We start from the raw sequence: 14,610 nt of genomic DNA, 5'->3' as shown, positions 1-14,610 counted from the left end.
GTCATCATCTCTGCTGTATCCCTGATGCTGCCGCTGCTGCTGCTGGGTTTTATCCCATACAGAGGTATAGCGAAGTAGCTACTTCTCCCTACAATATATTGAATGTTATTTATAGTTTTTTTATTGATGTCAATATGTTTACGTTTATCAGTTTGCTCGAAGACATCACAGACATCAGACTCAAGGGGATTTTCTAATGTGACTCAGATGAACAAGTTAGGATATACATGTATAACCTGTCCACCTTTCAGCCTTCAGTCTGTTAACAATTTCATACATTTTCTCTGTGTTTCAGTTTCTGGAGTTGACGGTGCAGATGATCCACATAGTTTGACGTATGCAGTCTATGTCACAAAAAAAGGACGAAGGTGAACTAGACTTGGTTTTTGTTGTTGTTGTTGTTGTTTTCAACACATTGTGAAACACACAACACTTTTCACACATATTTATTCTCATGAAAGCTTATTTCAAGATTCAGGTGTTCATCATCTAGGTCGGTTAAAATAAGAAGAGGAGTCAGTGGCAGTTGAAGCGGTCGACTCTAACGATGAGGAAACAATGATTTCTGCTTCCTCTCTCTGTTGTTCTAGACGCTGCTGACACTGGTGAGAGTTTGAACGTCTGCACTGAGAAAAACCACAGCAGAGAAGCACAGACAGAAAACGGTAAGACCACAAGTATTTATAACAAGCTGTCGCAGTCACATAACATGTAACATGTGGGTTTCTATTCATTAAATTATGCTATTACGCTAATTTAATAATATGCTATTGTGGAGTTTTTTATTGAAATAAACTTCCAAGAGTGCCCCACTGGGGTCCAAAAACTCCACAACTATCACATAGCCTACAAGCTGTGTACTTATGCCTACCTCATGATATGGCACTTCCACATCCTCTACAACAAGTATCCAACAGCAGCTATTCACGTGTCCAGGTGAGGCTGATGGTCAATGTGGCCTCCACCTGCAACTGAATCTTGATAACTGTTTTTGAAGTCAGACTTCTTACATTACTAAATGATACAATCTCTTAACTCAAGTGTTGAATTGTCCAAATCATATCACGAAAAAAATAAAATAAAATAAAATAAAAATATATATATATACTATGCAGTATACGGGAAATATTTTCGTCTGACATGGGATAAAAGGAAATGAAAGATTATTCCTTCTTTCATAAAGGCTTTTAAACTCAGGATTCACTGTCTAATCTTTATATATTTTGTCTTACAGAACAAACCAAAACACAGAGATGTGAGTGAAGATTAAAGAGGTAGAATTGTTTGTTGAAAAAAGAAAACAATAATAAAGTTGCATTTTGTTAATTTCCAATAAAACTGAATTTATAAATTTAAAAGTGTTTTTTGTCTAGCGTAACAGATTGTATTGCAAATAAACTCACTACATGTAAAATCATGTAATCCACTATTAGTGAGTGTACAACTAAATCTAAACAATCAAAATTTCTAAAACTACACAACTAAAAATTAATTTACACTTTAATAAATAAAATAGGCACAGTCACAAATATTCAAAACTGAATTTAAAACAAGATTTAGAAAATTTTGGTTGGTTAGTTTTTAGATTATGTCTGAAATTAATTTGAAAGATTATGTAATTGTGTTTTGGAGTTTCAGTTAATGATCTTATCCGATTGTCTATTCATGTTGACCCCACTCACCCTCACTTCACACTGACTGACTGGTTGATAAGTAGTAAATAAGCAGGTATGCAGGTGTTTTTAAAACATTTTTAAGATTCTGAGACTTCATGAATGTTCGCAGTGGCATTTTTACATGTAAAAAAAAAAATGGTGCGGCACCACTATTTAATAGAAAGGCTGCACACCAGAAAATTGTAGCAATCACACAAGTCTAAATGAAGAATGTAATATGCCACATCATAAGCTGACAAAACCAAACTCAGAGCAAATGAGAGAACAAGGAGGGAGCAGCAAGAGCTCAGTACCACTGAAGTCCACAACGGAGAAGTACATTAGAAAATAACATCATGTGTGCCCCTAACGCGTCTGGGTGAAGTTTTGGAGTGGGGGGGTTTCAGAACAGAGATGTTACGGAGTGGAAGGCTGTCCCCGCCCTAATGACCAGTCGCCACTGAATGTTCGGATTCACATCATAAATATCAGATGAGCCTAATGCAAAATATTGAAATCTGGTCAAATAAAAAGAGTGGAGAAATATTAAAATGAAGCTGAAAACTGCGAAGCAATTCAACATTGTAGTCAGTAATAACTTTTCAGTCTACCATAAAACTTCAAGTAATGGTCGACTCCCAATTTACCGCCGGTCTCAATTATCCCCCGGGTGCAGCACATTTTTTCTTGTATTAAACGCCCATCCCAAATAAACGCCAGGTCATACATTGTTTTTCTGGTTGGCAAAAAATATTCTATGCAAATATAGCCTGCCTAAACACAAACAAATAACCTTAAACTAATTGAAAAGGGTCTCAAGACATTAAAGGGATAGTTCACCCAAAATTCAAATTTCACTCATTATCTACTCACCCTCATGTCGACTAAGAGCTGGGAGAATTTTCAGAGTCCTCCGTCCCTTCTCTGAGTTCTCGGGGGTCCGCGCAGCAGTAGCCTATTTGTCCATATACTGTAATGGTTGTGAATGGTGCTCACTTTTCTTTGTCCAAAAAGACACACCAAAAAACATCCAAATACCTCCATAGTGCTCGTCTGTAATGTCCCTCTTGTATTGAAGCCCCGACATGAGAAATTGTTCAGAAAAAATTAAATAAGTCTATATTTTAAGCTTGTTTGTAGCGGAAGCTCCCAGTGTCTCAGTTCACTGCTCTTCCTGTCCGGCGGAACAATTTCTCATGTCGGGGCTTCAATTTAAGGGAGACATTACAGACGAGCACTATGGAGGTATTTGGATGTTTTTTGGTGTGTCTTTTTGGACAAAGAAAAGTGAGCACCATTCACAACCATTACAGTATATGGACAAATACTGCTGCGCGGACCCCCCCGTAACTCAGAGAAGGCACGGAGGACTCACCGTCTCGCTCGTCTCAACGAGACGCCTCTCAGCTGGTTGCTCCTGCCCGGTTTGTCCACTCCTCTCATCCGCACTTCAGCACCTGTCCTGGGCTGCACAGTGTCGGCTCGGCTCGCTCCTTGTTTTAAATGACTTATTACTCCTTTTAAAAGTAGCGTAAAACATTTGCTGTTCTGATTATGTTCTGATCTTGTATGCTTATTTAGTTACCTTACGTTGCATTATTATTAGTTACTTCATTGTCTCAACAAAAAAAAGGATGGTGGAGCGAGCCCACATTGTGTAGCCCAGGACAGGTGCTGAAGTGTGAAGAGGAGTGGAGAGACTGGGTGTCCGAGGGGTTTTTGCAACTTGGGGCGGATCAGGAAGGGTGGAGGACCGACATGACTGGACAACCTGATCTCACAGAAATGCGTGAAATGACCACGAACACCTAGTACCAGATTCCGTGCTCCTTTCACGTAATGTGTTATATTACGTGAAAGAAGCACGGAAACAGTCTCCACTGAAAGCCAATGAGTCCAAATTCCGTGAGATGGCCACGCAAACCGTGTCGTGGTGGATGCACGCATTTTCAGCTTCAAAGACAACACCCCCAGTGCGTCAACAGCCTGACGAACGGTCACTGTCCCTCCTCGTCACATGCTTAGGTGCCCGTTTTTTTTTTTTTTTTTTTTTTACTTTTCCTTAAAGCTTTATTGAACCTGATGCTGCTGTGTCTGACGTAGTTTACAGCAAGGACGTCCTTTCGGTTATCTATTTATTTATTTATTTAGTGATCATGGTGTTTGGTGCAGAATAATCAATCAATAAATAAATAAATTAGGTCGGAAGCTACGTCAGACCGGGGGGGGGGGTGGATTCTACAGGTGAAGACCACTTCCGCGTTCAAAAAGCTGCTCTGTTTAATCAATATTCTGAAGAAAGATCTGATTATTAGCCATAACGCTGTAACCATCCAAGGAAGACTGTGTAACAATATTATGTGCTTCTGCTGAGTCCAAAAGCCCTTTGTAATATCAACTTTATTTTAAGAAAACACGTTTTGTTTCCAATGTCATATCACGGAGAAGCACTACATTACCCATAATCCTCATATTTATCAGCGACGTGTCTGATTGGTTGAGCTTGCTGTTACCAGCAAATGAAAAAATAAAACAAATTGAGCTTATATTATTTTCTTAGTAACTAAAAGGTCTTAACATCTTTTTTGTTTTCAACATTGAATAAAAAAACGGTGCTATATTGTTAAAATTCAACAATAAAGTGCATACAAGTTGGCTTGACTTCTTTCTTTTTTTCTTTTTTTTCATAATTTTCACCAGCATCTTTCTGGTCCACATCACATCACATTTAATGTAATTTAATTCAATGAGTGACATTTTATTTTTTATCTGAAAAACATTATTATGAATTCAAGGGTCAGAGGTAACTGATTAGTGTTAAATTTAACCTTTTTGACCCTGTTTCCTTGAATAAATCACTAAGACTTTGATGCGGGAAGCTGAGATTTTGATTTGATTTTGTTCAGAGCACTAGGGACAAAGTTTCTGTAGAATTTCAGACCTGTCGGACGTCCAGAAGGGTCACAGCTGACCGTCCAGGCTCGTTTCTCGGCCTTCAAAGCCTAGATTTAGAAGCCTTTTGTCTAATAACGTTATACATCCTTGGGGTTATAAGGCTGAAAGTTTCATGCATTTGTCCGGGGCCTAAGGCCACCCACCATGTGCAATTTCAAACCCGTGCGACCTTCACAAGTGTCAAAGGTCACTGATTTGTGACCTTTTTGACCCCGTTTCCTTGAATAAAACACCAAGACTTTGATGCGGGAAGCTGAGATTTTGATAGGTTGTCCAGAATGTCTAGTAGATTGTGTGTGCAAAGATTCAGAGCTCTGTGACATTCAGAAGGGTCACAAATAGCCAAAAAGCAATGCTGCTTTCTCTGACCTCTTATTAAAGGAGAAATGTTGCAATTCTTTAATAGCTTCCAGATGCTTTGGCCTATCAGGCTGAATTTTTAGCTAAAGGAGCTGGTGTACGATCAGGAAGTAGGGGAGCTGTGCATAAAGCCAATTGGTAAGTGTCAAAGGTCACAGGGGTCAAACATCAAAGTGAATCCAGCCATTCCTGCTTTTTCTCAACAAAACATACACGCTTTAAGTTATCATCATGAAATATTAATAGGTTGTATATCAGAGAGTCCTCTATCAGAATATTTTGGTCCCGTTGCTCTAGGGGCCCCGGGGGGCCACTTGGCTTTTCCATGCTCCCACAGAGTTGGGCCTCGGGGTGATGGATAAGGGCCTCACCATGAGTCCACAGACCAAGTTTCAAGTGATTTGGTCGGTTTCTATGGAAACGGCGGCCTCAAGGATACAGAGGAATGCGGCTGTTTGAAGCCCCGCCTCTCGAAAAGTAATGGCTCAATCAGGACCGAACACACATCTACGCGTTCGTCTTGGGCCCCCGAACCATATATTACGAAATCAGAGCTGTACGACTTTTGGAAATGTGTTTTGTCTGTTTCGGCTTTTCTGACTCAGAGTCTGTCAGACTTAAAGCGTGAGAGACCCTCTTAGTCAGAAAAGCCAAAATAGACAAAACACATTTCCAAAAGTCGTACAGTTCTGATTTCGTAATATATGGTTTGGGGGCCCAAGACGAACGCGTAGATGTGTGTTTGGTCCTGATTGAGCCATTACTTTTCGAGAGGCGGGGCTTCAAACAACCGCATTCCTCTGTATCCTTGAGGCCGCCGTTTCCATAGAAACCGACCAAATCACTTGAAACTTGGCCTGTGGACTCATGGTGAGGCCCTTAACCATCACCCCGAGGCCCAACTCTGTGGGAGCATGGGAAAGCCAAGTGGCCCCCCGGGGCCCCTAGAGCAACGGGACCAAAATATTCTGATAGAGGACTCTCTGATATAGAACATATTTATATTTCATGATGATAACTTAAAGCGTGTATGTTTTGTTGAGAAAAAGCAGGAATGGCTGGATTCACTTTGATGTTTGACCCCTGTGACCTTTGACACTTACCAATTGGCTTTATGCACAGCTCCCCTACTTCCTGATCGTACACCAGCTCCTTTAGCTAAAAATTCAGCCTGATAGGCCAAAGCATCTGGAAGCTATTAAAGAATTGCAACATTTCTCCTTTAATAAGAGGTCAGAGAAAGCAGCATTGCTCTTTGGCTATTTGTGACCCTTCTGAATGTCACAGAGCTCTGAATCTTTGCACACACAATCTACTAGACATTCTGGACCACATTTTAAAATCTCAGCTTCCCGCATCAAAGTCTTGGTGTTTTATTCAAGGAAACGGGGTCAAAAAGGTCACAAATCAGTGACCTTTGACACTTGTGAAGGTTGCACGGGTTTGAAATTGCACATGGTGGATGGCCTTAGGCCCCCGGACAAATACATGAAACTTTCAGCCTTATAACCCCAAGGATGTATAACGTTATTAGACAAAAGGCTTCTAAATCTAGGCTTTGAAGGCCGAGAAACGAGCCTGGACGGTCAGCTGTGACCCTTCTGGAGGTCCGACCGGTCTGAAATTCTACAGAAACTTTGTCCCTAGTGCTCTGAACAAAATCAAATCAAAATCTCAGCTTCCCGCATCAAAGTCTTAGTGATTTATTCAAGGAAACAGGGTCAAAAAGGTTAAATTTAACACTAATCAGTTACATCTGACCCTTGAATTCATAATAATGTTTTTCAGATAAAAAATAAAATGTCACTCATTGAATTAAATTACATTAAATGTGATGTGATGTGGACCAGAAAGATGCTGGTGAAAATTATGAAAAAAAAGAAAAAAAGAAAGAAGTCAAGCCAACTTGTATGCACTTTATTGTTGAATTTTAACAATATAGCACCGTTTTTTTTATTCAATGTTGAAAACAAAAAAGATGTTAAGACCTTTTATTTACTAAGAAAATAATATAAGCTCAATTTGTTTTATTTTTTCATTTGCTGGTAACAGCAAGCTCAACCAATCAGACACGTCGCTGATAAATATGAGGATTATGGGTAATGTAGTGCTTCTCCGTGATAGGACATTGGAAACAAAACGTGTTTTCTTAAAATAAAGTTGATATTACACAGGGCTTTTGGACTCAGCAGAAGCACATAATATTGTTACACAGTCTTCCTTGGATGGTTACAGCGTTATGGCTAATAATCAGATCTTTCTTCAGAATATTGATTAAACAGAGCAGCTTTTTGAACGCGGAAGTGGTCTTCACCTGTAGAATCCACCCCCCCCCCCGGTCTGACGTAGCTTCCGACCTAATTTATTTATTTATTGATTGATTATTCTGCACCAAACACCATGATCACTAAATAAATAAATAAATAGATAACCGAAAGGACGTCCTTGCTGTAAACTACGTCAGACACAGCAGCATCAGGTTCAATAAAGCTTTAAGGAAAAGTAAAAAAAAACAAAAAAAACAAAACGGGCACCTAAGCATGTGAAGAGGAGGGACAGTGACCGTTCGTCAGGCTGTTGACGCACTGGGGGTGTTGTCTTTGAAGCTGAAAATGCGTGCATCCACCACGACACGGTTTGCGTGGCCATCTCACGGAATTTGGACTCATTGGCTTTCAGTGGAGACTGTTTCCGTGCTTCTTTCACGTAATATAACACATTACGTGAAAGGAGCACGGAATCTGGTACTAGGTGTTCGTGGTCATTTCACGCATTTCTGTGAGATCAGGTTGGACTGGAGGTCTCGGTCTCACTGGTACCTGTGCGGCCCAGGACCGCGGAGGTGAGCGAGACCGAGAACGAGTCCGTAATGTCTCGAGAAACACATATCGTTCCACCGCGGCCTGCCGCCACGGAGTGAAGCCTCTCTTTTCCCAGAAGGAGATCCAGTAGTTGTTATATCTGGTGAGGTTTAGGTTGAATGGAGACACACTATTAATAAAGGCAGGTCCCAAATAAATGCCTGTTGATTTGAGCGATTTAAGCAAATAAACGCCTGGGCCTTTATTTGGCGTTTTACAGTAATCAACATTTTAAATCTGGTTTATGAAGAAACTGAAACATCAACTAAATAGATCACTGCGATCAATAATATTTCTTCTGTTTATTAACAGATACGAACAAACTGTAAAAAAATATCTGTAAAAGATCTGATCCACCATTAGACATATGTATGAACAAGGCAAGGCAAGGCACCTTTATTTATATAGCACATTTCATACCAAGGCAACTCAATGTGCTTTACATAAAGACAAAATTATTTTTGTTTTTTTTAAGAACAGCATAAAACAACATAAAAACAAAAAACACAGAGTTAAAAGCAGGAGCAAAGAAGAATAAAAAAAAACGAAAATAAAAGAAAATAGATAAAGTTTAAAGTTATTATAAAAGGCTGATTTGGTGACTATTTGATATGGCTGTTGAAGGTCAGATCTGAGTCTATCAGCACGCCAAGGTTTCGGACTTGGTCTCTAGAGAGAGTGACTCAAGGTGTTTACTGACAGCAACAAGAAACAACAGTAATGATTAATGGAAAGAAAATTATTTATTTAATATTGTCTTGTATTTTCCTTTTTTCTCTCTTCGTGACATATTTAATGTCTTTGTCCAAACAATTTAAGCTCTAATTTTCAGTTTCTGTCAATGATCTTGTTTCTTTTCCATCAACACTAAACTGAAGTACCCATCTTTTCCTCTTCTCCCTCAGCTTCCTCCTTCTTCCTGTTGGTCTCAGCTTGGTTTGTCTTCAGCTGGGATTGAACAGAGACATGGACAGAGACTCAGTGTTGGACCAGCTTTGTCTTAAAGACATGAATGTGACACATGACTCAGTGGAGACACTCAGCTGTCTTCTCTTATTGTTACAAACATGTGGACTGGAGAAAACTAAGAAAATCACTTATTTACCAGATGAACCTGTTTGTTCTTGGTCTCCTGCTCCGTCTTCAGTCTCTGCAGTTCATCTTCTTGTTGCTTCTTCTCTTCCTGGAGCTGATGGAGTTCATCTTCTTGTTTCTTCTTCTCTTCCTGGAGCTGCTGCAGTTCATCTTGTTTCTGTTTCAGCTGAGAAGAAAGAGAACAGAGCAGAGATGAGATTTATTTTTTATTTTTTAGTCACTTAATAGGAAACATGAAGCAGGATAAACAAAGTGGTGCTTTTTCTTTCTAAAAGTGAGGCTTTTAAAATCACTGTGTTCAACTCAAAAAAAGCTGCTGGAAATAAATCTTCGTGTAAAAGACACAAATCCCCTTGTGCCTTGGTCTGCTCTGCTGCTCGTTTCCTTCATCTTGTTGGAATGACTGAAACTTTTTTTTTCCTATACCTTATCAGAAAAATATCCTTGATTTTTTAAATTAAATTATTTTTTTTCCTATTCTACCTGTTTCTCCAACTCCATTTTCTCCTCTGGCATGAGATTATTTTGCTCTCTTTCCTCTTCATCCCTTTGTCTTCTCTTGGTCTCTGTGTAGAAAATAAAATGTATTCACTTCATCTGTGTACTCTGAATGAAAAGATAAAAAAATATATAAATCAAATTGAATTAATTGACACAGTGTGACATGTCACAGTGAAGCCATTCACATTGAACCTGTGAGGAAACTTGACATCGACGAACCACTGTAGTTCATTTGTGACTTACTGATGTTTTGTTTCATCTTCCACACATAAAAGACTAGTGAGAGAGTAATCATGATGGAAACAGCCAAAGTAACAGCCAATCCAGTGTTGACAGGAGAAGAACTGGACTGGACCTTAAAGAAATCATCTGAAATGAGACAACACACAATCAGATCAGATGGTGTTTGTATAGAACTAGACCTCAGCTGTTTGAAACTAACACAGTGTTTAAATGTAGAGTTTTGACCTGGAACATGAATGTGAGTGTCTCTGGTCTGGTTGATGGTCTTCTGTTGGACTCTACAGGTGAAGCTGTTGCTGTGTCTCTTCTCCACAGTCACTCTGCTGCTGACAGTATAGAGGACATCAGAACCTCTGACTGTCTCTGTAGGTCCAGCAGAGAGCAGCTTTCCCTCAGCGTCCAGCCACAGCAGCTCAGGCTCTGGATACCAGCCTTTAGACTCACACTGTAACACCACTCCCCCCTTGTCTTTGTCAGTCCCTGCTAAACTGATGACAGGTGACGAGGCAGCACCTGAACAGGAACATTTCAAAAATATTAGCCATAAATACAATCATCAAATGTATGGCATGGCAAGACAAGCAACAGTTTGTCTCAAAGGGCTTTACTTACCAATGAGAAGCTCAACATAGGATTCAGTTTGCTTCTTTGGTATGAAACATTTGTATCTCCCTTCATCACCAGGTTTCACTCTGGACAGTTTCAGTGAAATGTTTCCGTGCTTCAGTTCATCAGTGAACATTAATGTTCGTCCTGAGTACGAGGGATTTTTCATATCTACGAGCTCCTGATCTGCCCGCTGCACATGGACAAATCTTGGCTGCAGGTTAGACCTCGTCCACTCTACTGTGTTGGTAGTAACATCCTCGGCAGGTTCAAAGTGACAAGGCAAAATTATGTCATTGCCAATTGTTTCCACTATTGACTGAGAGGAACCAATTAACTGAGACTGACCTGAAAAGAGAGAAGGTATACTGGTTAATTTTTACTGCAGACCAAAGACTATGATGGAGTGCCAAGGTGGGAACTACATTTCCATCAGTGATCCCAGGACCCCAGATCTGACGTGTTAACACATCACAGCAGCTTCATCACAATATTCAGCCAACACATAAAACAGCTCAGTCATTCTCCGTGTGCATCATGGAGCAAAACATTGCACATTGTAAATTCATGCAAAACCGCTGATGTGTGTTGCCTTCAGGGACAGTTTTTCATCAAGCAGTCTCTGTATTTCCCTCTAAAACAACTCTGTGTGGTAACGTTGTGTTATTATCTCATAGCGTGGTGAATGTGCAGGTCACAACTTGTCCACCAGAGCGTTGTGGAGTTGTTGGATTGTGTATTTGATGAGTTTGATGAGGGAAACCAAGAAATCCCAAGAGCCTCCGTAGCGTAGCTCTGAGCAGCTCACGGCTCTGCTCCGCCATTCTAAAAATAGCTTGCACCAACAATTAAAGGTAACAAACCTACTGCTATGACTATAGGGATTATGGCAATGGGCCAATTTGCCAAAATGTTGAACTATCCCTTTAAGATGTTTAATTTTTCACTAGTTCTGACACATTTTCAAGATGTTTTCAAGAGCATGGGCATGGGAAAGCTGCCAAAAATGTGATTATTTTGGACTAAGAATAATAATAAACGCAGTGAATACAATAGGGTCCCTGCACCCCTGGTGCACCCGGACCCTAGTACATTTTCTTCTCATCTTGTGGATATTATGTTTCACAGGCTACAGAACATCAACACTGACACTTTTCATAATTCAGTCATTTAATCTACCAATATCAAAATATTCACTACAAAAACTATTCAAAAAAGACTAACTGGCTGACTGGTCATTTTATTGGATCCAAAGCAGGATACTAATCTGTTTGAAGTTACCTCTAACAAAGGGCACCAAGAGAAGATGGACGACCAGGACACTGATGGCTGTGAGTGGAGGCTGAATGGAGAGTCCAGCCATCTGATTAAACATTATGCAGGTCTGGAAATGCACAAAAAACATTTACACAACAAACACACATTTGAATTCATCTTTTGACAACAAAAGACGTCCAATGAAAAATAAACAAAATACTGCATAAGGATTTCAAATAGATAAGACAATGAGAAGGACATTCTCATTGTCTTGTCTGGAAGCTACAACAAACAATAAACAGCACCTGCTTGTTTTAAAGTCACCTGCATTGATCCAATGTTTCAGTTATAAACAACATTTTCAAACCAAGTACCTTCACACTTATCACAACTGTCATAAAACATGTCCATTTGTTCTCTTTTGGCAGCTCAAACAGACTTAGAGCATTCTTTGACAGTTCACTTTAACTTTATTGTGGAAAAAAAAGATCTCTCATTACTATAGATTAATGCTGCCACACTTCATCACACACGACATCAGACTTTAACCTTCACTATCTATGATACGGTCTGTCCAAATCAACTTGCTGTCAAACTGCCTTTCATCTGGAATGAATCCCATGCATAGACATAATTTTCCCACTTCCCGCTTAACGTGATATGTATTTATATTTTTCCCACTTTTATTATAGATCGTGATCATCTCTGAAAAGTAGAAGCAAAATTATTGAGAACACCACGTACCTGTCGCAAGATGTGTTGTTCATTTCAACTGACAACATGGTGTAAAATCTATAAATTATTTACCAACTCCAACCATAAAATGACTCAACAGCAGAAAACATTAGACTGATTAAACTGAACAGGCCTCCGTACATCTCAAATCAAGTCCCTAAAAGGTTTTGAATTTGATGTGTAAAATAAAAAAAATGTAATTGTATACTTTACTATAAAAAGGCCAAACTCTGTTCTGTAAACCGACTATAACTTCTGTCATTTTCTGGTCAGATACTTGATTTTTTTTTTACCAGAATGTCGCTTTTAAGAACTTGAAAAAAGAGAGAGAGTGAATTATAGGTATGAAAAAGAGGAAGAGGAGTCTGAACTTTGAACACATCTTGTACAGGGATGAAAGTGGGAAGAGGAATGACATGTTTTCGTTTTACTCAGCGGAAAGAGAGAGTGGTGTTCATGGAGACAAAGGAGAGGCAAGCAGGCCAGCTTGATTGCTAGCCTAAAGGCTAGCAACAGATCTGTTGGGGGCGGGGGGGGGGGGGGGGACATGGGTGAGGCAGGCCCAGAAGAGATCCAAGTGCATGTCACTATTGTGGGAGACATGGGCACTGGCAAGCAGAATGTCCTGAGAAATCAAGGTAGCCGGCCTTCCCGGGGTCAGACTGAGGGGAGGAGGGGACCTCGGAGGAGCGGACTCCAGACATCGGTCAACATTCTTTAGAACCGCAAGTAAGGCACTCTGCACCTACTCAATTAGACAAAATGCATATTCTTGAGTTCACCATGTATTCTAGTGACAAAGGCTATACGACATTTCCAGAGTTAACTCTTATGGTTTCCAATTACCCAGTAAAGTTTCCAGTAGATTCTGGTGCTACTAACTCAGTTTTACGAACAGATGCTTTACCCCAGCATCCAAATAAAAGTGGAAGGGCATTTGTCACAATAGGATCTAGTGGTGTTCCAACTACAGAAAACTGCTCAGTCCCTTTACGGTGCTAATTAGATGATCAGGTGTTAAGACATTCCTTTTTGGTGTCACAAAACTGTCCTGTGGATTTGATGGGTCGAGATTTGATGTGCAGTTTTGGTATTGTGCTAAGCTCTACTCCAGATGGTATTAAAAATACTCAACTCCCTTGACATCAGATGGTTAAATGTGATCCAGACATACTTCTGTATGCCTTTGAGTGGAATTTAAAAGCACACAGAGGAGCCAGTGATCTCAGTAACACATCACTCACACACATAGCATTGCAGCTGATAACTACATGCATGACCAGTCACTACATTGCATATCTTACGTCAGCGTAGGGCCAGACAGAGAATATGAAAAAGAATGGTATGTTGAGATAGAACCAGAGAAACTGATGATGAAACATGTATATTGGACAGAATAGCTGCAGCTGTATCTGTATCTCCATCAAAGGGAAAAGTTATTTGTAGCTCTAACCCTCATATCTCATTAGCCAAGCCAGCAGATTGGAAATGGCAGGATTTGGGTCCATGGTTGCACAACTGTCTTAGCATAACAGACTTTGAGCCGGCTGCAGAGGATCCTAAAATAGAATATAGCGTTAAAGGTAATGTGTATCGATCAGTGTTGACAGACACAGTGTTAGTTCAAAGATCAGTTGAGCTCGTGGAAGAACGAGTGCAGTGCATTGATTTGTTTGCATTGGTAGAAACAGAACATACCCCAGAGTTGTCTAAAGTCCCATCTTCATTGTGGGCTTCTTATAAGTGTGGCAAGGTGAAGAGGGCCCGGGCAAGGATTGAACCCACACCTCCCGGGTAAAGGGGCGTTCACACCGGACGCGATAGACGCGAATACAATTGCATCAGATGCTTCATTCGCGCTGCTTGGTCATTTTGGATCATTCGCGTCCATCGCACTTGTCGCGCTAGACGCTCCGCCCGTTAATTTGAAAACCGGTACTCTCCCTGCTCTCTTTCCACGTCGATCGTGGCTGATATCACCACCGTTGCTGCACTGTACTTGCTGTACAAGTCTCAGAAACACCGGAAAACCACCCGCCGTCGTATCTGGGTTCACTGTGTGTGTGTTTTTTTTGGTTCACTCTGTGTAGAAGACGGCAGCGGTGCCCACACACAGCTAATATACAATTAGCTTCTCCTTCATGTTGGTCTGAGTGTAAACAACCGTACAGAGAAGTGACGTCGTCGGCTTGAACTCGTCGCTGATTGGATGTCGCGGCGCGATGCCGCCTGAAAAGTTCAATATTTTCAACTTTATTCGCGTCGCTCCAGACGCTTCAGACGCGCCGCTTCATTCGCGCCGCTCCAGACGCTTCATTCGCGCCGCGTCTCATCGCGCCAGA

At 40.5% G+C, this 14,610-nt stretch overlaps 1 protein-coding gene across 1 annotated transcript in view; it reads right to left on the bottom strand.

Moving 5' to 3' along the window:
• LOC146968396 (uncharacterized) overlaps positions 1-14,610 on the bottom strand; it is a 431,785-nt gene that overhangs the window by 253,767 nt on the left and 163,408 nt on the right. The window contains exons 9-10 of the mRNA XM_085760507.1: positions 9,671-9,796; positions 9,410-9,492 (exon numbers count right to left, since the gene is read on the bottom strand). Of these exons, the coding sequence (XP_085616633.1) occupies positions 9,410-9,492; positions 9,671-9,796 (209 nt within the window). The remainder of the gene's footprint in view (positions 1-9,409; positions 9,493-9,670; positions 9,797-14,610) is intronic.

This window comes from Trachurus japonicus, chromosome 18 (assembly GCF_045865225.1).
Source record: "Trachurus japonicus isolate A0001 chromosome 18, Traja_1.0".
Classification (NCBI taxonomy): Eukaryota; Metazoa; Chordata; class Actinopteri; order Carangiformes; family Carangidae; genus Trachurus; species Trachurus japonicus.
Note: the sequence above shows the minus strand (reverse complement) of the source record. Positions and strands in the feature narration are given on the sequence as shown.